Source organism: Phacochoerus africanus, chromosome 3 (genome assembly GCF_016906955.1).
Source record: "Phacochoerus africanus isolate WHEZ1 chromosome 3, ROS_Pafr_v1, whole genome shotgun sequence".
NCBI classification, from domain to species: Eukaryota; Metazoa; Chordata; class Mammalia; order Artiodactyla; family Suidae; genus Phacochoerus; species Phacochoerus africanus.
In genome coordinates, this window is record NC_062546.1 from 30,741,959 (window position 1) to 30,765,868 (window position 23,910).

The 23,910-nt window shown below is 51.7% G+C and overlaps 1 protein-coding gene across 4 annotated transcripts; it reads right to left on the reverse strand.

Annotated features, from left to right (window-relative positions):
* Positions 1–1,208: 1,208 nt before the first annotated feature.
* On the reverse strand, positions 1,209–11,526 carry LZTS3 (leucine zipper tumor suppressor family member 3). Of its 4 annotated transcripts, none has more exons than XM_047771484.1 (5): positions 11,207–11,526; positions 6,236–6,462; positions 5,277–5,747; positions 4,066–4,932; positions 1,209–3,776 (listed from the first exon to the last, which is right to left on the reverse strand). In XM_047771484.1, the coding sequence occupies exons 3-5, from the start codon at positions 5,727–5,729 to the stop codon at positions 3,078–3,080; spliced, it is 2,019 nt and encodes a 672-aa protein (XP_047627440.1). In that variant the 5' UTR covers positions 5,730–5,747; positions 6,236–6,462; positions 11,207–11,526; the 3' UTR covers positions 1,209–3,077. The 4 variants fall into 4 exon arrangements, with proteins under 4 accessions (XP_047627440.1, XP_047627441.1, XP_047627438.1 ...); XM_047771485.1 differs by lacking the exon at positions 11,207–11,526 and adding an exon at positions 10,877–11,025 and having other exon boundaries at positions 6,274–6,462; XM_047771482.1 differs by lacking the exon at positions 11,207–11,526 and adding an exon at positions 10,877–11,025.
* Positions 11,527–23,910: the final 12,384 nt, after the last annotated feature.

Genomic DNA, 23,910 nt, shown 5'->3' on the forward strand with positions numbered 1-23,910 from the left:
AACCGTAATTGCTCCTAGGCAGCCATAACAATCCTGATCGTCTTTGCCAAATACTCAATTTCCCAGCCTCCCTTGAAGTGGGAAGAGCCTATGACTCAGCTCTAGCCTACAAAATTTAAAGGGAACGGTGCTGTGGAACCTCTGGGAAAGGTTTTACTTTCATGATACAGTGCTGCTGCCTCAATCACTTCACAGAGCTGTGGCTGCCGCCTTGTGGTAAAGAGGGAACAATGTGCCACAGATAGTGTAGGAAGGCAAGAAGTCTAGGTCCTTAATGAACCAAGCCCTGTGACACTTATGATGCCTATGTTCAGACTTTTTATCAGGTGAGGATGAATAAACCACTCTTTGAGGTCCTGTAACTCAGGCTGCATTACTTGTAGCAGAGTACATTCTTGCTTGGGGAGCTTCATGAGGATGAGCAAAGGAATGATCATAAAAATCTGCTCCCTCCCTGAAGCACACTTGGGCCCCTTCTGCCTTTGGGGCCTCACCACTAATTACAAATTGGTTCTTACTGCTAATTACAAACATTTCACGTCTATGTGTTCTGCCCTCAGACTTAAGCTCATCACTGTAGGGTGGCTCAGGATGCTGCAGGCTGCATCTGGTTCTGTTGCCTCCCCTGCCTTCTGGCCAACAGCCTGGTATCCAGTTTTATATATATATATATATTTTTTTTTTTTTTTGGCCTTTTTAGGCCATACTTGCAGCATATGGAAGTTCCCAGGCTAGGGGTCTAAGGGGAGCTGCAGCTGCTGGCCTACACCACAGCCACAGCAACACAAGATCTGAGCCGCGTCTGCCACCTACACCACAGCTCAAGGCAACGCAGGATCCTTAACCTGCTGAGTGAGGCCAGGGATTGAACCAGCAACCTCATGGTTCCTAGTCAGATTCATTTCCACTGCACCGCGAGGGGAACTCCCAACAGATTCTGAGCTGGAACTAGTTGGAGACCCTTTTGGCGACAGGCAGACCTGAAGAGAAAGCCCTGTCAGGCAGGAACGTGGAACCACTACTCCTCCTAGCCACAGGGAGGAGCTTGGGCTTTGGGCCAACCTCCAGGCACGGCCCAGTGAGCACCTCCAGTCTCATGCCTCCTCTGGAAAATGTTTACTCCAGCTTTGCCCTCCACACCTCCCTTACCCAGCCTCAGCTTCACACCAGCAAAGACACAAGCAAGCCAAAAAAAAAAAAAAAACCACTCAAGAGGCTTTCTCCATTTTATTTCTTTGGGAAAAGAAAACGAAGTCTTTCCATCACATATGGTAGAGATATATATTTTTATATATTTATATATAATTTCTTTTGTGGTTGGAAGTCCCAAAGCTGAGTCTGTTCATTTTTTTTTTCTATTTTTTTTTTTCCTACTAATGCCTTCTCTTCCCCCTGCCCCTCTGGCCCAGGCCCAGGTTCTGGGGCAGGTGTAGTGAAGGGTGAGTGGAATGGGCAGTGATTGCCAGGACAGCCCCTCACCCAGCTTAGAGATCTGGGGAGGGCCACCGGAAGGGGCTGTGCAGAAGGACAGAGGCCACGCAGAGGGGCACTCCTGTTTTTGTGGGGGATGCACAGCTGGTTAAACAGTCACCAGTCATGGGAGGAGGCTGGTCAGGGGTCGGGGGTTGCTCACAGTAGTTGCCAGCTCCCTCCACCCTGCCCCACAAACCCAGTCTTGGGGGTGGGAGGGAGAGAGTGAAAAGAGAAATACCAGGGCTGAGGGCCAAGCCTCCTCTGATTTTTATTGCTGGTGTGTTAGAAATTTGCCTTTCCCTTCTTATCTTGGGGAGATAGAGTCTCAGAGGGCCCCGAGAGGAGGAAGTGACATTGGCTGCCCCCACCCCCACTGACGGCCATGCCAGGCCTACCCTGGGCAAACCCCGGGCTACCTCAGGCCCCTGGGACCCAGGGGTCAGTGTTCCTCTCCATTCAGCCTTGCTCTTCAAGAGCAATCATAGCCACCCCCTGTCCCCCAAAACAAGGGCCACAGGCTCAGGCTTGGGCCCAGTGGAGTGTGGAAGTGGGCAGTGCACCAAAGATCAAGCAGAGTTTTCTACTGGAAGAAAAGGTGAGGTTTGGGGGAAGCGGTGGCCTAGGACAACGATGTTCAGAGCATGAAAGCAGAAGGAGGCTGAGGGAATCAAGTGGGGGAAGACACAGGAAGACATCACAGACACTCATATGACCTCAGAAACTGGGTGAGGGGAGTGCCTGAGAGGCAGGTAGCACTTAATAGCTGTAGTTAGAGCTGGACAGTGGTCCGGGGTATGGGGTCAGCCAAGCAGATGGGACTGTTGTCCTGTGGGATCCTGGCCAGAAGGGGCAGGGTAGAGCTAAGAAGCCTCCAGGTGACCCTTCCCAAGAAGAGGAGGGCAGAGCTTCCCTGGGCACTGGGCCTCCAGCCCCTGCCCTTCCCTCCTCCAACACACACAAATGGACACACACTCAGGACCAGGCCAGGCTCTGAGGCCTGAGCCCAAGAGACCTTGGGGGGGGGGGAGGGGCTGGGCAGGTAGCCCTCTCAACCACAGGCAGGCCATCTGCTCCCACTCGTCCTGCCAATCTGCCAGGGAGGGAAGACTGCGCAGGAAGGAGAGAGGCCGGGAGCCCAAGGTCTGTCCACTCCGGCAGACCCCAGGCAGGCCCCCTCAGGCTACACGGCATAGGAGATGGGCACAGAGCGCATCTCTAGACACACGATGGGCCGGCAGTAGCAGCCCAGACCATCAAAGGGCTGGTACCTGGCGGCACTGCAGGCCTGCCACCTCTTCAACAAGGGAGTGCCAAGAAAGGGAGCCCGGGCTCCCCTACTGCCTGGGTCCTTCATCCCCACACACTCAGCCCTCCCCCTATTTCCTCCTTGGGAGGAGGGTCAAGTGGGCTGCCCAGGGGGGCAGTGGTAGAGCTGGGAGGCACCCAGTGAGGGGAGGGAGGGACCTGGTCACAGCTGCTTTGAGAACCTCTTTGGTCTGGGGATACAGGGGGACATGAGGGGAAGGTGATGGCAAGGAAGGGATACTGGGGACTCTGGCCTTTGACAGGGTTTTTGTCAAAAGACCACATGCCCAGGGAGGGGATCAGATTTCTGTGGACTCAATGCGCTCCAGGCGGGAGGGGGTCCAGGCTTTCTTCTCCTCCCCGTGTTGGGGTGTAGGCGTGCTGGCACCTCCCGCGGCCCCGCGCTCTCGCAGCCGCCGCTCCAGCTGCTGGTTGCGCTGGTACATCTCCACGTAACTCAGCTGCAGCTGCTTCTGGTACTCGATGACCTTCTCCTTCTCCTCCAGCCACACGCGGCGCTCCTCTGCGAAGCTGGCACCCTGGCGCTCCCGGGCTCGCCGCTCGGCTGCGAGCTCAGCCTGTAGCCGCCCCACCTCCCGCCGCAGGGCCCGCGTCCCACTCTCCCCCCCAGCATCCACCTCCCCATCCAAGGAAGCCAGGGAGGCGGCGGCAGCCACCCCAGCCTGACGGCGCATCTTGGCCTCGTCACTCTCGCAGGTGGCCAGGGCATCCTGCGGCTCAGCCGGGTCCACTGGGGTCAGTGCCGGCTTGAGGCAGGCAGAGGGCAGCTCGCCCTCGCCCAGCTCCAGGCTGGCCTGTTTGCTGCTGAAGGAGTCCCTCAGGCTGAGCAGCTGCTCCTCCTTCTCTCGCAGCGAGGCCCGGCCCTCCCGCAACTGGGAGCGCAGCCCTACGATCTCACTCAGCTTCTGGGACACGTCGGCCTGCGAGTCCTTCAGCTGCTGCTTCAGGAGGGAAATCTCCCCAGCCTTCTGGCACACCTGGGCAGGAGCGGGTGAGAAGAGAAGTCAGGGTGAAGGCCGAGCTCTGCCCACCCCCACCCCAGCCCCAGGGCATTGAGCTACCCCGGGGCTCAGGGTCAGCTCCTCATCAGAACAGAAAGACCCCCTCCTCAGACATGGCTAATCTCACACAGCCCTGGTCTTCAGACACCCCTAATCGATCCCGCCACAACCTTCGCTTCCCCAGTGATGGTTGTGGGTTGCTGTTCTGGGTTTCTCCAGCGAGATGGAAGGGGACACAGGGAGAGCCCAAGCCCCCAGCCCGCACCTCCCACTTAGTTTCCTCCATCCGGGGCAGGAAGTCGGCCTGTTCCTTCTGGCAGGCGGCCACCTTGTCCTCAAGCTCTTCCCGTTGGCGCATCAGCCGGGCTGCCTCCTCCTGCAGCTGCTTCTTGTCCTGCTGCAGCCGCAGCACCTGCAGCTGTAGGCCTTGCTGGGCGCGCTGAGCGCGCCGGGCCACCTGCTGCAGCTTCCCACTGCAGCCCTGCCGCAGCTCAGCCAGCTCACGCTCCCAGGCCTTCTGCCGCTCCTCCAGCACCTGAGCCACCGCCGCCTCGCTCTGCTCCAGGCTACGCCGCAGAGCTGCCACCTCCTGCTCCTTCTCCCACAGCCGCTCCTCTAGCTCCTGGATCAGAGTGCTGGGCGAGGGTGGCGAGCAGGCCGCAAACGGCAGGCCTCCACCTCCACCCTCCCCCGATCCCAAGTGGCCTGGCCGCCCCATGGATGAGGATGACCCGCTTTTGCTGGAGGCCCGCCCACTGTCAGAGGTTGCTAGGTCCTGGTAGCCTGACCCACCACCGCTGCTGCTGCCACCACTGCCACTACCATAGCTGGCAGTGCCAATGCGATTGATGTGGCTGGTGGAGGCACTGAGGGGTGCCAGGTGCTGGCTGTAGCTGGAGCTGTAAGTGGGCAGGCTTGTGAGTGAGTTCCGGCCTGAATCTGAGAGGCCGCCCCCACCCCCACCCGCTGGGGTCATGGTCCGAGACTTGTCCAGTCCACCCTTGAGGCCACCGGGGCCCTGTCGTCCCTCAGGGGTCCCGTTGGACTGCGGGGGGCACAAGTTCTGCATGGAGTGGAAGTTCTTGGGTACAACGGGCTTGAAGGCTGAAGGCCGAACCAGTGGCTCTGAGCACTGCATAAAAGCAAGGGAGGGGGAATGTGGAATCATGATGGGGCCTTGGCCTTGGCCTTGACCCCAGTCTTTTTCCTCTGGCCTAGATGTCTTCAGCCCCACCTCCCCCCTACCCCATCGGAGCTCCATCCTGGGAGTCCCTTCTGGCTGGGTCTTTACCCAACATCCACCCTCCTGATCCCAGCAGCCAGGTCTCTGCCCTAGACCCAGCAGGTGGACTTGGCCTCCAAGGCTCCTCAACTCAGCTTCTACCCCAGCCCCTACAACCCAGCCTCCAAGAAGACCCACTTCCTCCCCATCTCTGGGTTGCCTCCCACCCCCAGAAAAAAGCCCTGGGGACTGACCTGGTCTAGCTTGCCAGAGGTGGGCAGGAGTTTGGGTGGGTGGCTGGGTTCACGATATTGTGGTGGGGCCTTGTCACTGCCACCGCTGCTGCTGCTGCCACCACTGCTGCCCACCACATTGCCGCAGACATCCGTGTGGTCACTGCCCCGCAGCTCGCCATTGAGGTAGAGTGAATTGGCGAGAGCCTTGTCCTCTGAGGGGTAGCGGCCTGGCCTCTCCCTGCTGGCCCCACTGCCACGGGGGCCAGGAAAACTGCCCTGGCTGCCCCCACCCCCTGTGCGGGTGCCCACACTCTTCATGGCAAACTCCTGGGTGTGGGCCACCCCGCTGCCCACACTGCCCATGGCCAGGCGAGGGTCTGGGGGTCCGAGCTCAGAGGGCCGAGGGGCAAAGGCCAGGAGGGGATCCCGCCCTGGGTCAGCGCGCACAGGCAGTGTCTCCAGCTTCGCCATGACTAAGCCAGGGGAGCACTGTGGACACAGGTGGGAAAGCAGAGATAGGTCAGCCCCACCCCCACTCCCACCACCCCATCCAAGACAGACCTGTCCCTCGGTGTCCCCTTCCTTACAGTGGGTACAAGAGTTCCCAAACACCCAAGGTGAAGGAATGGGGCTGGGGAAACAGTGATAGCTTGGTAAGAGGGGCTGCCTGCTGACAAAGCCCACCCCCCAGGGACCATGCACCTACCCTCCCAGCTGTGCTCTCCTCAACTCCCACCTCAAACCCACCTCCTCCAGGAGCCTCCCAGACTCAGTGATGCCTCAACTCTTCCCTGCAACCTCCAGAACTTAGGGGTTCTTTACTCTGGGTCTGGGCCTGTACATCCCACCCGGCTGGGGAGATGGGGTTGGAAGGCGGGAGCGGTACCTGAATCCAATAGGGAACCTCAGAAGTTAAGGGAGGAAGAGAAACCCACCCCTCTCCAAAAACTGTGGGCTGTCCTTCCCAGCCCCCTAACCTAGGGTGTTGCAGTCAAGGGCAGAAGTGGAGGCTCACTACGAGCGCAGGATCCTCTCCTTGCCTCTCCAAGGGGGTGGGGGGGCCGACGGGTCCTCAAGCCTGGGACCCTCCGAGGCCCGGTCTGCATGGGCCATGTGCCTCACTCTCGTAGTAGGGGCTCGGCCAGAACCAGCTGTGCGACTTTGGACGGGCCGACTGAGCCATCCCGGACTGCAGTTTTCTCCTCTGCGAAATGGGAGGAATGAAGGACCTACCTCGCAGTGCTGCCGTGGGCCAGGCAGCCCAGGGCAGCGGGCGCGGCAGGCGACGGGGGTTTTGGGGGTAAGGTGGGCGGGAGTTCCCGCGGCCGCGCGCATCTGGGCGACCACAGGTACGCCCCACCTCCCCCCCCCCCCCGCAGACGGCCGGGGACCGCGGCTGCTGCGCGTGGCAAGGGAGGGACCTCGCCAGGCGCGGAAGCGCCCCCTCCCCATGGTCAGTACCTCGGCAGAGGGCTCCGGGCTGGCCGGGGCCAGGGCAGAAGACGCAGCGCCGCCTGCCCGCTGCGGGCGCGGGCCTTTCCTCCCTTGAGCACCGGGGTTCCCACAGGTGGGCGTGGTCAGGGGCGGGGCGTCCGCTCCCAGCGGAGCCCAGGAGGACTCCGCCCCCGCAGGACCCCTCTAAGAATTCACTGCCGCCGGGAAGACTTCCTGGATTACTCCCCTCCCCCAGCTCCTCGTGGACCTTGACCCAGCTCACTTCGCCGCGAATTCCTCTGAGCCCTCCCGTGAGCTTGCGTCCCCCCTCCCTCAAGGCCGGCCCACAGGAGCCGGGGTGGGGGAGCAGGGCCTCAGGTTACTTGTGCCCAGAAAGGCTCTGCTTCCTCGTTCCTTTGTCTCAAGTCCGCCCTGGAAACACCTGCCCCAGAGAGCCTCAAAATCCAGCCGGGCAGTGGCAGCAGACAGCACCTGCCAGGAGTGTAGATGCCCGGATACATGTGCCAGAAATGGCAGAGGGCACCCTCCAGGCATTTAATCTCTGCTCCCACCAGAAACCTGCTAGGGAGCCCTCCTCTCCCAAGGCAAAGGAGGACAGGTGGCAGACCTCTGTTCCTAGAGCGCTCCTCTGTGTTCTACCCAGCTGCCCACTTCGAATGCTGTTTGTCCTAACGGGCCTTAGACCAGGAGAGCCTAACAAAACTCTTGCCCTTCAGGAGACTTCTGGTCAGCACACCCAGGATTACAGCCCTAGGTGGTTGGAAAACTCGCCACCAAACTGGTTCACACTGCCTTTGTAAAATTCCATTCTCTCAGCCTCTGGCTCCCGAGGAGGTGTGGAGAACAGGACTTTACCACCTTCCTCCCTTAAACTAATCTGTCCCCATGTCCCACAAGCCTGAGACGTGGCGTGCAGCAAGAGAGGCAACTAGGGTGCAGTTTCAGTGCAGGCTCAGCAAGCGCAGGACCCTGGGGTGTGAGTGCCTTTTTACATCGAGTGCCCTAGGTGCCTCTCGTGATTCACCCTCGCCCTGCTCTGTCTCCACTCCCCATACACTCCAGCCCAGATATCCACTTCCCATCCTAAGCATGACCCCCTTTTCTTGCCACTTGGGGATGCAGTGTAGGGACTGAGAGGATGGAGGCTGGGTGACCTGGGGCTCAGAACCAGTGGGAAGATCTGGGCAGGTTTGGGAGGAACAACTGACAAAACTTCATACAGATGGGGTTCAGGGGTTGGAGGCAAGGGAGGAGTCTGGACTGGGTGGGCACCAGGGTAGGTAACACCCTGAACATGACAGGAGGTGAAAGTCTGGGGGAAATAGGTGCTTTGAGGAAGACCAAAGAAATATTTCTATTACATCCTGGATGGAAAGAGAGACTGGACTCATGAGCATTCGAGGGGGCTGGGGGGCGGGGGGTGGGGCCCAGCATGGAGTTAAAGTGACAGTGCCTAAGAAGCCTAGTAGATGGTGTGGGAGCAGGAAGGCCAGGAGAAGGCAGGGCCTGAGGACGAAGATGGGGTGGGCTTCAAGAATGTGGAGGCAGCTCCTGATGTTAAAAAAAAGGGGGGCCAGCTAAAATTGGGATTGGAGAGGGTGCCCTGAATTCGGCAGGTGGAAACATCACTGCTGTCTACGAGAGAATGATTTCAGAAAAGGGGTGCAAGGCAGAGCCAGACGGTAGGAGTGGGGGGAAGGGGTCTGAGGGAATGAGAAAGTTCCCTGCTAAAAGAGAAGGGCTGAGAAAGCAGTAATTTAAGGTGGTTTGGGATCCAAAGGCTCTTTTCTAATTTTAGAATGAAACAGGGTAGAAACCCGAGTGTGGTGATGTGCTGAAGGAAGGGCGTCGATAATGAGATTGGAGATCTAGGCAAAGGGGGCTGCGCCAGGTGTGGGCAGACGCAAACAGAAGTGATTGAGTTGATCATAAGAGCCACGGAGGATAATATTTGCGAAGGTGCTCTGCAAACTGTAAGGTGCCATATAAACATGCAATACTATCTTCTCTGAGCTCCAGGAAAGGAGGATCTGGCCATAGGTTGGGGCTGATCACATGGCACTCTGCCCCACTGTTGCCCCTCCCCCCCCGGGGGGGGTTGTGTGGGGTCCCCAACCAGGCCCGGATGCCCAGAGTCCTGGACAGATGGAAATGAGGTCCTGAGCCTCCTATTCCCATGGTCTACTTAGGGAATCCTTGACTACCAACACACTGCTCTTCTCCCTGGAGCCTCGCTCCCTGAAAACTTCGCACCATAATTCTAACCTGTTTTGGTCAACCCCATGTAAGTGCTCCCAGCCCCTTGCCTCTCCCCAGCTTGGGCTGCTGCAGCTTCTTTCCTCAAAAAGACAGCATGGAACTGGCAGGACAAAGAGGGGCATATGTTTCCCTGATAGGCAGAAACTGAATACAGGGGAAGGGTTTGAGCTTCATCTGTGGGTCAGGGTCCTGCACTAGCCCAGGCAGCTGAGTGTGCACTGCAAAGACAGCCTCATGGCATCCACTTAGCTATGGGATGACAGCCTGTTGCCTGATTCTGCCTCTATCTCTGTCCTGTCAACCCTCCGTGCGTGGGACATTACACACAGTATTAGTGGTCACAAAGGGACCAAATGGACAATACCTGGAGGTTACATGGGCAGGTCCTTCCATCCTACCATGACGAACCAGGCCCTCCCTATCTGTGCCCCTCCTAAAGCTAGGAACACTCCACCCTTCTCTTGGGGTCTCAGAGGCCCCAAGCTCAGCCCACTCAACCCCTAAAGATCTCACCAGCCCCTCCTGCCAGCATCCTTGCTGGGGGCTTCTCACTCGCATTTCTTCTTCTGCACTCCCTCCCCTGTGTAGCTGCTGAGGGACACTTTCTAAAGGGCAAAGCCGTTGTCCCTGCTCTGCCCGAATTCTTCCATGAACAGCACCAAGTGCAGTAGACAGAGTTATGGAGGCATCAGCTTCAAGTGTAAATCCCAGCTCAACTGATTAGAGGTGGAACTGCATGCAGGTTATTCCACCTCAGATTCTCACACCTACATTACAGGAATGTTAAGAAGTGAATGTATTATGGGTAAATGCCTGGCATTCCTCTCAACCCTCAGAACCAAGGTAGAGCTTGCAGCAGAGCCCCCAAGGCCTCTCCTGCTGCTCATCCTATGTCCCCTGACCTGAGCCCATCTCACTCCATGCACAAAATCTCTTCTCAGCTCCTTGTGCCCATTCTGCATCTTTCAAGGACCAATCCAGATGCTGCCTCCCAGGACAGCATTCCTGATCTCCCCTGCGGGAAGAGGTCTTAAAGCACTTGGCTCAGGCTACTCCAAGATTTCATTCTGAGGCATCTCCAGGGCTGGACTGTGGGTGCCCCCCGCAGGGAAAAAGACAACAGAGTGTTGGGGTCTTTAGGCCCTGGCACTGAGGAGATGCAGAGAATGCATGTGGGAAGGCCAGTTATGAGCAATGCAAAGAGGCAATGAATCCGGACGGGAACATCAGGAAGGGCTTCTGGGAAGGACTGAGGGAGAAAAGGTATCAGGGTCACAGTAGGGCTTTGAGGGTGCAGAGGTCTCCAGAACTTCTTGGTTGGGATGTGTGAGGGGAGATCCATCTTCCCTTGGCGACAAAGGGGGAAGGGATCCATCCCTTAGATCCTGGCTCTGATGAAACCCGTGCTTCAGGACTGAGGGGGCTGACAGCGCCCCCACACAAACCCCGAGGACACACGCGCGCACACACGAGCCTCCTGCACGGGGGGTGGTGTGGGGGGGTGCACGCCATTCACCAGCAGCCCGCGGCCCGCAGAGCCAACAGAGACCAGGGCCCCAGGCCATCCCGAGGAGGTGCCCGGGGAAGGGTCTCTGCAGTGGTTGAAATCCCTCCGGCACCTCCCGGTGCTCCCCACCAACGCGTGTGGCCCGGGGGGCGGGGCGCAGAGGGAAGAGGTGACATAATCCGGGCCGCACCCCCTCCGGCCGCCACCATCCCCCAGGCCCTGCGAAGCATCCATGACATCATCGGCCTCATCTCCACTCCCCTCACCCCGGGGACCCCCAGCAGTGGGACGCACCCCCTCCCCAGCTCCAGGTCAGACTCAACGAGCCTCGCGGTGCAGCGGGCACAGCGACAGGTCGGAGCTGCAAGGAGCGCCGCGGAGGGCCTGCCTCACTTACTCGCTGCCTCAGGGTCCGGTGCGGGGTCTTCAGCACGGGCGCCACCGGCCCCGCTCGCTGGCGCAGCCAGAAGCCCGCCCGGCGGGGCGCGAGGCGCGGGCCCGGCTCGGCTCCGCGCCCCTCCCGCTCCCCGCCCGGGCCCCGCCCACCCGTGGCTGCGGCAAACGGGGGCCCGCCCTCCGGCCACGCCCCCCGAGCCCGCCAATCCCCGGTCTGAGGCGGGGCGCAATGCCTTAACCCCTTCGTCGCTGCATACCGGTCCGCGTATGGGACCTCTATTTCACCCACCCTAGTGCTCCGCGAATCTGCACCGAGACTCCCTGCTGATACCTTATTGACCCCCAAGGCCCTTGGGCTCAGCCCCCAGTCTCTCCTCTTCAACAAATCCAGTAGGACAGCGCCTTCCCTGAACCTCACTTCTTTGGCGACAAGGAGAAACCCTCTGGCTTGGGGAAGGGACTCTAGACGCCAAGCCACGAGCTCCAGTCCTCCCCCGCTCCTGCTCTTCCGGGCGCGGCCTCCCAGCGGACGCCGTAAGACCCTGCAAATCTGCAAGGTGGGGGCGGGGCGAGCTGTAGCGCGTGGAACCAACACGGCGCAAGGAATATCCGCTCCGGCGCCGGGACAAGCAGGTTTGAGGGGAAAAGAAGGCTTCGATGGTCCGTGACTGCGTCCGTCCCCAATTGGAGCCGGCTTGAAACTTGCTTCTCGCCAAGGATCACAGTCCGGAGGAAAAGGCGGGGGACGGGGAAAAAGATACAACATTACAATCGAGCAGAGTTTGAGTGCTTCACCCAGTGGCCGGAACCTGGCACGATGCCCGGCCCCTCGCAGCGAAAGGGAGTTGGGGGGATACTCCAATGTGGAGCACCGGGAGCTTGCCGGGAATGAGAGAGGAATGCTCATTCCTCCCCAGGTGGCCTGGGAGTACTGCCGGGAGGAAGAAATCTGTCTGGAACTGAAGCCTTAGCCTTGACTAGGGCAGGCAAGCAAGCCACGCCTAGGGTTCAGCATTAAGAAAAGCCTGGAGGCACTAAGGGTCTGTCTTAAAAACTGCAGCGTCTCCACTTGGGCTGGTATTTAACCCATTGTAGCTTTACTGTTACAGATTTATTCGTTTTGTCATTAGTCATCTCATTTTATAGTTTTAATTTGCGGCTATTGCCTGTGTTTTGAATTTTTCTATATTTGCTTTTATCTCCCATAGTGACTTGCAAGGCAGAAAGTCTGTTTTTAATTCTCCTGGTTGTTGCCTTTTAGTTTATCAAATAAAAATGCGGTTTATATTTGACAAATTATTAAAGTCAATAAGTCATTCATTTTTATGTTCCTCCTTATATAATGAGTAATTTAATATACCTATACCTTTCCATCTCTTGGCCTGATATTCTCACACTTTTTTTTCTTAGGCCGAACTTGCAGCATATGGAGGTTCCCAGGCTAGGGGTAGACTCGGAGCTCCAGCTGCTGGCATATGCTACAGCCACACCAGATCCAAGCATTGACTGTGACCTACACCCAGCTCATAGCAATGCTGTATCCCTAACCCACTGAGCAAGGCCAGGGATTGAACCCACATCTTTGTGGATACTAGCCTAATTCTTAACCTACTGAGCCACAGTGAGAACTCCTCACTTGACTGATTTTTAAGGAGGACTCCAGGATGTTATGTTTTTCTAAGTCTTTGCTCTAGATGAGAATTTTGTAATGGCTTTACACATTTGTGTGTCTACACACAAATGGTGGCTTCACTGTTAATAGAATTCTTCAATCTCAGACTTTTCCTCTCAAGATTCTCTTATCCTTATCTCACTGTCTTTTGGCTCTTAAGATGGTAGCAAGTACACCTGAAACTAATAGAATGTTATCTGTCAATTATAGCTCACCCAACACCCCCAGGAAAGGTAGCAAAGCTGGGCTGGCTTCTTTTAGGCAAGTAGTTCACCTGATGCTTGTTGGGATTTTTCTTCTTCTTTTTTTTTTTTGGTCTTTTTGCCTTTTCTAGGGCCGCTCCTACGGCATATGGAGGTTCCCAGGTCAGGGGTCTAATCGGAGCTATAGCTGCCGGCCTACGCCAGAGCCACAGCAACTCGGGATCCGAGCCACATCTGCAACCTACACCACAGCTCATGGCAACGCCAGATCCTTAACCCACTGAGCAAGGGCAGGGATCGAACCCGCAACCTCATGGTTCCTAGTTGGATTCATTAACCACTGAACCACGATGGGAACTCCCTTGGCATTTTTCTTTACTTTCAAAGTCAAACATTGCCAGTATAAGTTTCAGTATAGGCATTTTTCTATTACTTATCCAGAAATAAAAAAGGTATTATTTTCAGCTGAGATGTTTTCTATTTTCCTGTCCATTCTGTTGACAGATTGTTTGGGTTTTTTTCCTCCCCTAAAATTATTACATTGGATCATCACTGTCAGTTAAATCTCTTTGTCCCTTTTCTCTGCATTCTGAAAGAGTATCTCAATTTTTTTTCCCCCTTGGCCACAAATACAGCTGGCATGTGGATGTTCCCCAGCCAGGGATGGGATCTAGCCACAGTTTCTGCCTGTCCCATAGCTGTGGCAATGCCAGATCCTTAAAATGATGTGCCAAACAGGAAATTCCCTTTTTTTTTTGTCTTTTTGTATTTTTAGGGCTGCACCCACGGCATGTGGAGGTTCCCAGGCTAGGGGTCTAATCAGAGCTACAGCTGCTCGCCTACACCACAGCCACAGCCATGCCAGATCCGAGCCACATATACACCACAGCTCACAGCAATGCCGGATCCTTAACCCACTGAGCAAGGCCAAGGATTGAACCCACAACCTCATGGTTTCTAGTCAGATCCGTTTCTGCTGCGCCACGACAGGAACTCTAACCAAATTTTTTTTTCACCATCATGGACATAGTTTTCTTCAGAGTAAAGGATACTGTCTTCTCTAATAAGCTATTTGTTTATTTTCCTTTCGATTTAGCTGTTTTCCACCCCAATTTTGCCTTTGGTTTGTTTTTTGGGGTTTTTTGTTTTGTTTTGTTTTTTGCTTTTTAGGGCTGCACCTACGGCATATGGAAGTTCCAAGGCTAGGGGTCAAATCGGAGCTACAGCTGCCAGCCTACACCACAGCTCACAGCAACGCCGGATCCTTAACCCACTGAGCGAGACCAGGGGTCAAACCCGAAACCTCATGGTTACTAGTCTGATTCGTTTCCACTGTGCCACGATGGGAACTCCCCCAATTTTGTCTTGATCTGAACTTAATCTTTTCATAGTTTTCTGTTCTTATGTTACATCTGTTCTTACATCTTAAGAACACCAGGAGATGTATGCCTTCTGGTTCCCAGGCTCTCCTCTGTCCAGCTTCAGCCAGCCATGACCTCAGTTTGCCCTTGGCTGTGGTTGGTGGCTCATCCCCCCACCACCTTCTCAGCAGCTGGCCTCGGCTGCTCCCTGGCACCAGTTCTGCTCCACACCAGGGTGTGGACATCCTTTCTCCCACATTCTCTTTGGACTCTGAGCCCAGTCTAGACTGGTTGCGGGCTTCTCTGCTTGAGACTGAGCACTGATTCCTCAGAGGCATAAATAAAGCCCAAGCAGCAGCCCCCTGCCTGGCCTACTACCCAGCCTAAAAACAAAAACAAAAACAAAACAGAAGAATAAGAAAATACCATATCTGACTCCGGTTTGTTTTTTGCTTTTGGCCACACCCTGGGCCAGGGATCAAATCTGAGCTGCAGCTGTGACCTATGCCACAGCTGCAGCAATGCTGGATCCTTAACCCACTGCATCAGACTGGGATTGAACCTGTGCCTTAGCAGTGACCCAAGCTGCTACAGTTGGATTCTTAACCCACTGCACCAAGACGGGAACTCCTAACTCTATTCTACTGAATATGACAATCTTGATGATGTGGACCATTTTCCAGGAAATAAAATTACAAAAATAAGAAAGATGGTGAAAATATTATCCAAGGAATATGTCCAAAACAAGCTCTAGGCCCAGATAGTTTAATAGAAGAATTCTCTCAAACTTTCAATGAATCCTCATCCTGTAAATCTGTATCAGAGCCCAGAAATGTTAAAATACTACCTTAATTTATGAAGCCACAATTTCCTTTACACCAATGCCCCATAAAGGTAGCACAGAAAGGAGAGCTGCAAACCAGTCACACTTATCAGTTGTGACAGGGGTGGAATTCCTAAATATGACTCAAGGAAATACAATGAAATATTATTGTACATGAACTTAATAATCCATGCGTGTGTTAAATGAGAAAAAAACAATTATCATAATAGATGCCAAAAAGTCATTTAAAACATCAATAACTGAAAGAACGCTCATAATTAACCAGGAACGGTTGAAATTAAAATTCTTTTTTTTTTTTTGTCTTTTTGCTATTTCTTGGGCCGCTCCTGCAGCATATGGAGGTTCCCAGGCCAGGGGTCGAATCAGAGCTGTAGCTACCGGCCTACACCAGAGCCACAGCAACACGGGATCCGAGCTGCGTCTGCAACCTACACCACAGCTCACGGCAACGCCAGATCGTTAACCCACTGAGCAAGGGCAGGGATCAAACCCACAACCTCATGGTTCCTAGTCGGATTTGTTAACCACTGCGCCACGACAGGAACTCCCTGGAATTAAAATTCAATCTGTTGTGCTCCCTTGATACCTGGTAGAATCTAGAGGGCCTCAAATGGCCTAACTGAAAGTTGCCCGAGCCAAACAATCCTCTTTATCGAATGCGCCAGGTGCAGTTTCTGCTTATCTCTGAACAGCGGTTTTCAGTTCTCTGCCGGCGCTCAGGATTGTTCAAACAAGCCAATCAGATCCCCTGCAGGAACCAGGGGGCTCCCCACCCTCCTGCTGCTACAAAGTCTGCCCCCACCCCACCCCGTACCTGGTTTTTGACTATATTCCTGAGTGAACACCTGTGTGGCCCCGTGTGGCTTGTGGTGTTGTCCTCCCCTGGGTTGTGAGTATATGTGTGGTTAATCTCAGCCGCTAAGTGTCAGATATTGTCACTGGAGAAGCCCAACCTAAGGTGGGAATCTCTGGTTTACCAATGGGGTGAAGGAGAGGTGATTACAACAAGAATATATCACACAAAGAAAATTTGAAAATCCATGTTGAGGCTATAGGGAAATAGGAACTCATAATGTATTTTCGAGAGTATAAATTGGTACAACCTTTTGGGAGGACAACTGGGTAATTTATTAAAATGAAAAACGCATATATCCTCAGACCCAGCAGTTCCATTTCTGGGAAGAAACACCATCACAAAAAATATGATAGATGTACAAAGACAGTCACTGATGCAATGACTGTAATAGCAAAAAAAAAGTGTTTTTTTTTTAAAACCTAAATACATAAATTAATAGATGATAGATCAAATGAATAACAACCAATGCAATGCAAGTGAAAAAGAATCACACGAACATACTATAATTTTTCTATTGTTTTTAAAAGAATATGTGTGTACACGCATAGAAAAGTCTGGAGATACACTAAACTATTAACAGTGGCTACCTTGAAGAGTTCCCTGGTGGATCAGAGGGTTAAGGATCTGGCATTGGCAGTGCTGTGGCACTGATTTGATCCCTAGCCCAGGAAATTTGGCATGCCTCAGGGCAGGGCCAAAAAACAAAGACAAAAAATAGTGCCTACTTTAAGATGCTGGGATTGCAGGGGATCTGGCAGAAGAGAGGACTCCAGGCACTTTGGTAACGTTCACACTTTTTTTGTGTCTTTTTTGGGCCACACCCACAGCATATGGAAGTTCCCAGGCTAGGGGTCTAATCGAAGCTACAGCCACCAGCCTACACCACAGTCACAGCAACTCAGGATCTGAGGTGTGTCTGTGACCTACACCACAGTTCACGGCAACGCCAGATCCTTAACCCACAGAGTGATGCCAGGGATCGAACCCACGTTCTCATGAATACTAGTCGGGTTTGTTAACCGCTGAGCAATAGATGGGAACTCCCTGTTCACACTTTTTATAAGATGTATTACTTTTGTAAGAAAATTTTTTTTTAATGTAAAGAAGTTTGCCTGGAAGAATAAACAGATGAGTAAGCTCTGAAAATTTAGACACAGCAGACTATTGATATTAAATATTTGCTCAAAAATCCCTGCCCCAATGGAGTTTGCATTCTAGTAGGAGGCGACAATAAGTAAAATATATAGCGAATTAGAAAGGATGGAGTTCCGTGGTGGCCTAGTGGTTAACTGTCACTGCTGTGGTGCAGGTTTTGAGCCCTGGCCCAGGAACTTCCACAAGCCATGGGCACAGGCAAAAAGGAAAAAAAAAAAAAAAGTGGCAAGTACTAAGGAGAAGTTGAGATGGTGGGATCCCAATTCTGGATGAGGTAGAAGGCCTTGCTGCAAAGCTCACAGTCAAGGTACAGACCTGGAAGGGAGCGAACAAGCCTCAGGTACGAGAGAGGTTCCTAGGACACATTTTATCTATAATAATAGGAGCTTTCCTTTTTCAATATTTTGCTTTAACTGCACTAACTGAATTTTTCAGATAGAAAAATGACTAAACATTGTTTTGGGGGGTTGGTTTTTGCTTTTTAGGGCCAAACCTGCAGCATATGGAAGTTCCCAGGCTAGGGGTCAAAGATGAACTGTAGCTGCTGACATACACCACAGCCACAGCAACAAAGGATCTGAGCTGCATCTGTGACCTATACCACAGCTCATGGCAATGCAGGATCCTTAACCCCCTGATCGAGGCCAGGGAGTGAACCCATATCCTTCATGGATACTAGTCGGGTTCGTTACTGCTAAGCCATGATGGGATCTTCTAAACTTTTTTCTTCTTTTTTTTTAATGCCACATGCACAGCATATAAAAATTCCCGGGCCAGGGATTAAATCCCAGTTGTGACCTACTCTGCAGCTGCAGAAATGCTGGATTCTTTAATCTGTTGTGCTGGGCTGGGGATCAAACCCGTGGCCTCCATAGCAACCCAAGCTGCTACAGTAGGATTCTTTTTTTTTTTTTTTTGTCTTTTTGCCATTTCTTGGGCCGCTCCCGCGGCATATGGAGGTTCCCAGGCTAGCAGTCGAATCGGAGCTGTACCCACCGGCCTATGCCAGAGCCACAGCAACGCGGGATCCGAGCCACATCTGCAACCTACACCACAGCTCACGGCAACGCTGGATCCTTAACCCACTGAGCGAGGCCAGGGATCGAACCCACAACCTCATGGTTCCTAGTCGGATTGTTAACCACTGAGCCACGACAGGAACTCCTGCAGTAGGATTCTTAACCCACTGTGCCACAGCAGGAACTCTGAAACATTATTATTATTATTATCTTTAGGGCCACACCCACAGCATATGGAGGTTCCCAGTCTAGGGGTTGAATCCGAGGTGTAGCTGCCAGCCTACACCACAGTCACAGTAATGCCAGATCCCAGCCATGACTGCAAACCACACCACAGCTCATGGGAACTCTGGATCCTTAGCCCACTGAGCAAGGCCAGGAATCGAACCTCATCTTCATGTATACTAGTCGAGTTCATTACTGCTGAGCCACAAGGGGGACTCCTCTGAAACACTATTTTTAGCCTTTTCTTCTTGGCCACGCCCAGAGCATGCAGAAGTTTCCAGGCCAGGGATCAAACCTCTCCCACAGCAGTAACCCAAGTCACACCAGTGACAAACCAGATCCTTAACCTGGGAATGCCAAGGTCCATCCTTTTAAATGGCACTGGCCCCCAGGGAGTTCCTGCTGTGGCACAGTGGGTTAAGAATCCAACTGTAGGAGTTCCCGTTGTGGCGCAGTGGTTAACGAATCCGACTAGGAACCATGAGGTTGCGGGTTCGGTCCCTGCCCTTGCTCAGTGGGTTGACGATCCGGGCGTTGCTGTGAGCTGTGATGTAGGTTGCAGACGAGGCTTGGATCCCGCGTTGCTGTTGTTCTGGCGTAGGCTGGTGGCTACAGCTCCAATTCGACCCCTAGCCTGGGAACCTCCATATGCTGCAGGAGCGGCCCAAGAAATAGCAAAAAGACAAAAAAAAAAAAAAAAGAATCCAACTGTAGCGGCTAGGGTTGATACAGAGGCATGGGTTTGACCCCAAGCCCAGACCAGCATTGCCACAGATGCAGAGTGGATCGAAGCTGCAGCTGGGATTTAATCCCTGGGCCAGGAACTTCCATATGCCACATATGTGGCCGTAAAATCTTTTTTTTTAATTTAAAAAAATTAAAAAAAAATTGGTACTGGCCCTAGATTGTTTTATGATTGAGTTCTACCAATGAAACAGATCATTCTAGTCGTAGGAAAAGATAAAAATCTCCCCAACTCATTTTATAAAGGTAGAATTATCTTAACGCCAAAATCTGACAAATGAGATAAAAGCAAATTGTGTGAGTGATTAATCACCTGTCTTCCGCATTAGCATGTAGCATCTATGCAGACCAGATCCCTTTAAAAAATTCCATATCCCCACCTTAATACTCTGGTAAGCAGAATAACGGCTCTCCCAAAGATGTCCAAGTCCTTATTCCCAGAACCTGTAATGATGTTAGGTTACATGGCAAAAGAGAATTAGGATTGTAGATGGAATTAAGCTTTCTAATAACCTTAAAATAAAGAGATTATCCAGGTGGGCTCAAGATAATCACAAAGGTCCTTAAAAGTGGAAGAAGAAGTCGGTGGGAGAGTGGGGGGAGATGTAACTATGGAAGAATGGTTAGAGAGACACAACGTTGCTTGCTTTGCAGGTGGAGGGTGGGGGCCATGGTAACATGGGGGACCTCTTGAAGATGGAAAAGAGCCTCCAGAAAGAAGCAGCCCATTCTTGATTTTAGCTCAATAAGACCTGTATTGGGTTCCTAACCTACATAACTGCAAGGTAATACATTTGTGTGGTTTTACAACACTAAGTTGGTGGCAATTTGTTACAGCAGCACAGCAAAACTAATGCAAGCACATAAGAGACACTTGACATTCATTTGCTGAATGATGAATGAAACCCAAAAACCCTGGGTCCATAAATAGGTAAAAGAGAAATATATCATTGGCAGACTATAAATGGCCAATAAGCAGTTGTAAACCTCTTCAGCAGATACTGAAGAGATGCAAATGAAAACCCATCAAATTAGCAGACTGTTGTGATCCTTTGGGATCCTCCCCACAGAATTACCCAGAAGGGAACTAGAGGCTTCTCTAGGATGATCTGGCAGTTACTTTCAAACACCAAACTGGGGAGCAGACAAGGCACTTAAATCCATGCTAAAGTTTGGATGCTTCTACTAAAGGTTTTTCCAGCTGTGCGTGCTTTATAAATACAGGAAATAAAAACCTCTGGAATTGGGTCAAAACTTCCTAGGAATGACCAGTATAAGTCTTGGGGGTTATCCAGATGAACATAAAACTATAATGGAAATGTTTATGATCCAAATATGCTCCTTTTTTTTGGCTTTAGGGCTGCACCCGCAGCATATGGAAGTTCCCAGGTTAGGGGTCAAATCGGAGCTATAGCTGCCGGCCTACACCAACAGTCACATCAACGCCAGATCTGAGCTTCGTCTTCGACCTATACCACAGTTCATGGCAATGCCAGATCCTTAACCCACTGAGCAAGGCCAGGGATCGAAGCCACATCCTCATGGATACTAGTTGGATTCGTTTCCACTGCACCACTACAGGCACTCCCTTAACAAGCTGTTTTATAAGGTGATTAGCTCATGTTACACTTTCTCTCTCACACACGCACACACCCTGGGCCTGTGAAAAAGGAAAGATAAAAGAAAAATACAAAAACATTATTCGGCTGTATTCTCCTTTTTACCACTATTCTTTATTAATAGCATGTTTTACCTAAGATGAAAGTTGGTTTATACTTTCATGTTTCCCAGGAATATTTCTTTTCTATGACATTTTCCTTTTCTGTTTTCATATAATTGACGCTTTGTTTATATAATAAGATACTTTGTCTATACCTATATAATATAAACCTCATTGTAAGCTATTTAGAAACAAAGTAAAAAGGAACACAAGTCACCACCCCACCCACCATCACAAGTGAGTTTTATGTACTCACATCTATTTGTGAAGCACATTGGTCCCTTTTAAAGCCCCAAGCAAAATAATTTTTTAAATGATTACTGCATCAAGGAAATTACGGTCATGTCCAAACCTCTAATCAATTTTTTTTTTGCTTTTTAGAGCTGCACTCTTGGCATATGGAGGTTCCCAGGCTAGGGGTCAAATCAGAGCTATAGCTGCCAGCCTACGCCACAGCCACAGCAATGCCGGATCCAGGCCACATCTTCCACCTACACCACAGATCACGGCAACATCAGATACTTAACCCACTGAGTGAGGCCAGGGATCGAACCTCAACCTCTGGTTCCTAGTTGGGTTCGTTTCCGCTGTGCCACAATGGGAACTCCAAACCTTTAGTCAATTTTATGGAAACATGCAAAATACAAAAATGTTACCAGACTTAATTTTTGTGAAAGCTGGGGTAAATCCGTCCAGCAGAAAGTCTTCTTTGTAAACTTTGTACATTATTGTGGCAGACAGATTCGGTGGTAGCTAAGTGAAACTTTTATTACCTGCCTTTAGGGTCCAAATTTCCCATGGGTCCAATATGCACAAACTAAAAAGGCATCAAGACAAGTGCCGAATCAGGGAGTTCTCTTCGTGATGCAGAGGAAACGAATCCAACTGGGAACCATGAGGTCGCTGGTTCGATCCCCGACCTGGATCAATGAGTTAAGGATCCAGCGTTGCCATGACCTGTGGTGTAGGTCGCAGACAAGGCTCAGATCTGGCGTTGCCGTGGCTCTGGCATCTTAGACCCCTAGCCCAGGAACCTCCAAATGCCACTGGTGCAGCCCTAAAAAGACAAACAAACAAAAAAAAGACAACGGCCAAATCAGACATAAAGCATGTGTCCACACAGCTTCCACGGAGTTTGGTTCAACAACAAGTGCCTCACTGATGAGAAATAAAGGAAAAATAAAACAACAGAAGTATTTATCACTCACTGATGAGAAATAAAGGAAAAATAAAACAACAGAAGTATTTATCACTCACTGATGAGAAATAAAGGAAAAATAAAACAACAGAAGGATTTATCTCAGATACTCAGTCATGATACAGTTGGAACATTACTGGTTTTAGTTTTGGTATTATTATTATTATGCATGTGTTTTTCTGTATCATGTTAGAAATTTAAGTCAAATTGTAAAATCACATAAGAAAGTTAAAATGAGGGAGTTCCTGTCGTGGCGCAGTGGTTAATGAATCCGACTAGGAACCATGAGGTTGCGGGTTCGGTCCCTGCCCTTGCTCAGTGGGTTAACGATCCGGCGTTGCCATGAGCTGTGGTGTAGGTTGCAGACGCGGCTCGGATCCCGCATTGCTGTGGCTCTGGCGTAGGCCGGTGGCTACAGCTCTGATTCGACCCCTGGCCTGGGAACCTCCACATGCCGCGGGAGCGGCCCAAGAAATAGCAAAAAGACAAAAAAAAAAAGTTAAAATGACTAAAAGCAGTTGGAGTAAATCTACCTGGTTATATGCAAAGAGCTATATACAAACAATTTTACTGTTATAGTATCAGCATTTGATAGATTCTTTAATAAGATTCTCTTACACAGGCAGCAGTAATGAGTAATCAAATATTCCATTAGCCAGTCGAAAATTAGGAACGGCGTCAGAATTACCCAAGTAAAATTATTTTTTCAATGTCCCTACTGTAGTCTATGTTGCTTCTGGTACAACTCTCTGATGACTGCAAGCTATATATCATATACAACTCTTCACTCAGATACTGCTCCTTGACCCTGTCAATATAAAAGGGATAAGCTCCTTAGAACCTCATTTTTGAAACTGTGGGTTGAGATCTGTGAGGGGGTTAAAAAATCAATTTAGTTACTATCAGCCATGAAACAGATTAAACAAATATCAATATGCATCAAACCATGATAAGCAAAGGATTATTGTGAAACTTTAGCTTGTTCAGTATTTATATATATGCACACACCGAGTACTTAATGTAAAATGGATCTCTTCATAAAAGATACTGATTTCTTTGAAAAACAGTCTGGTGGAATGGTCACCTTCAATTTTGGAGCCAAGTCTTCGGGCTGGAGGTGTCTGGGGTATGTACTCCTGAAGGCTTGCCGAGGTGCCCTACAACAGTACAACATGAGTGTGGAGGGAGGAGGTGATGTTGTAATAAAGTTTTGTGGGATAAGAAGATTGCAAAGAAGGCTTAAGAAATGAGTTGCTGGGAGTTTCCACCTGGCTCAGCAGGTTAAGGATTAGGTGTCACTGCAGCAGATCAGGTTGCTGCTGTGGGAGGGGTGTTCAGTCCCTGGCCAAGGAACTTCCACATGCTGCAGGCTCTGCCAAAAACGAACCCCACCCCCCACCCCCGCCCCAAATCTCTGGGCTCAGATTTCACCACCCCTGCCAGCTAGGTCCTAAGCTCTTTTCACTCCATCTCACCTTTGCCCGGCCACTCCCTTTCCTCCACCCAACACTCCAAGCCCCTCAGTGAACCACGAACCTTTACATTCTGCACACCTGGCCTCCCCTCAGCCCATATGGCCTCACCTTGTGATTACAGGCCATGCACTTGTTGGCTGGGTGATTGGCAGTCTCCCTGTTACATTAATAGCACTGCCTTGCCCCCATTGTAGATAGGGCCATGTTTTGTTTACTGTGGTTCCCTGGGGTGCTTAGCATTTTTTTTTTTTTTGGTCTTTTTGTCTTTTCTAGGGCCGTACTTGCGGCATATGGAGGTTTCCAGGCTAGGAGTCCAATCAGAGCTGTAGCCACTGGCCTACCCCACAGCCACAGCAGCTCAGGATCCGAGCCGTGCCTGCAATCTACACCACAGTTCACGGCAACGCCGGATCCTTAACCCACTGAGTGAAGCCAGGGATCAAACCCACAACCTCATGGTTCCTATTTGGATTCCTTAACCACTGAGCCACGACGAGAACTCCCTTTTTTTTCTTTTTTTGCAGTACCCAGGGCATATGGAAATTCCTGGCCAAGGACAAAAT